Genomic DNA, 449 nt, shown 5'->3' with positions numbered 1-449 from the left:
GCTCTGGCGAGGGCAGGAGCAGGTACAAGCGACAGCAGGGCCGGGCACTCACGGGGGCTGGTGTAGCTGAACCGTCCCGGCTGCTCTGTCTTGGTGTAAAGGCTGTTCCTCTTCTCGCACTGGTCACCCCTGGGGAGCACGGCACCAGGACATCAGAGGGGCCAGCCCACACACAGCCCCAGGCACGGTGCCACGGGGGAGCACCCCCTGCCCATCCACCCCCTTCCCATGCCCGTACTTGGGGTAGGTGGAGGTGACCTCCAGGTTCCCATCTGCGGTGGCGGAGATGACCGTGGTGCACATCTTCATCAGGTGCTTCTTCTCCTTGAACCAGTTGGAGTTGGAGGCCAGGCCAATGCTGTACCATCTCCCCGTGAGCTGCACACAACCTCTGCTCAGCCACCAGCAAGGCAGAGACCCCTGTCTCGCCCCTCCGCCGCCCACCAGCC

General features: G+C 64.8%; 1 protein-coding gene across 1 annotated transcript in view; it reads right to left on the bottom strand.

Annotated features, from left to right (window-relative positions):
- PTGDS (prostaglandin D2 synthase 21kDa (brain)) overlaps positions 1-378 on the bottom strand; it is a gene marked incomplete at both ends in the record, with an annotated part of 604 nt that extends 226 nt beyond the window's left edge. Inside the window, 2 exons of the mRNA XM_010159822.1 lie at positions 53-129; positions 239-378. Coding sequence (XP_010158124.1) covers positions 53-129; positions 239-378 — 217 coding nt within the window. The remainder of the gene's footprint in view (positions 1-52; positions 130-238) is intronic.
- Positions 379-449: the final 71 nt, after the last annotated feature.

The sequence above is a fragment of the Eurypyga helias genome, unplaced genomic scaffold (assembly GCF_000690775.1).
Source record: "Eurypyga helias isolate BGI_N326 unplaced genomic scaffold, ASM69077v1 scaffold33039, whole genome shotgun sequence".
Taxonomy (NCBI): domain Eukaryota; kingdom Metazoa; phylum Chordata; class Aves; order Eurypygiformes; family Eurypygidae; genus Eurypyga; species Eurypyga helias.
The sequence above is the reverse complement of the archived record's forward strand: the minus strand, read 5'-3'. Positions and strand labels throughout refer to the sequence as shown.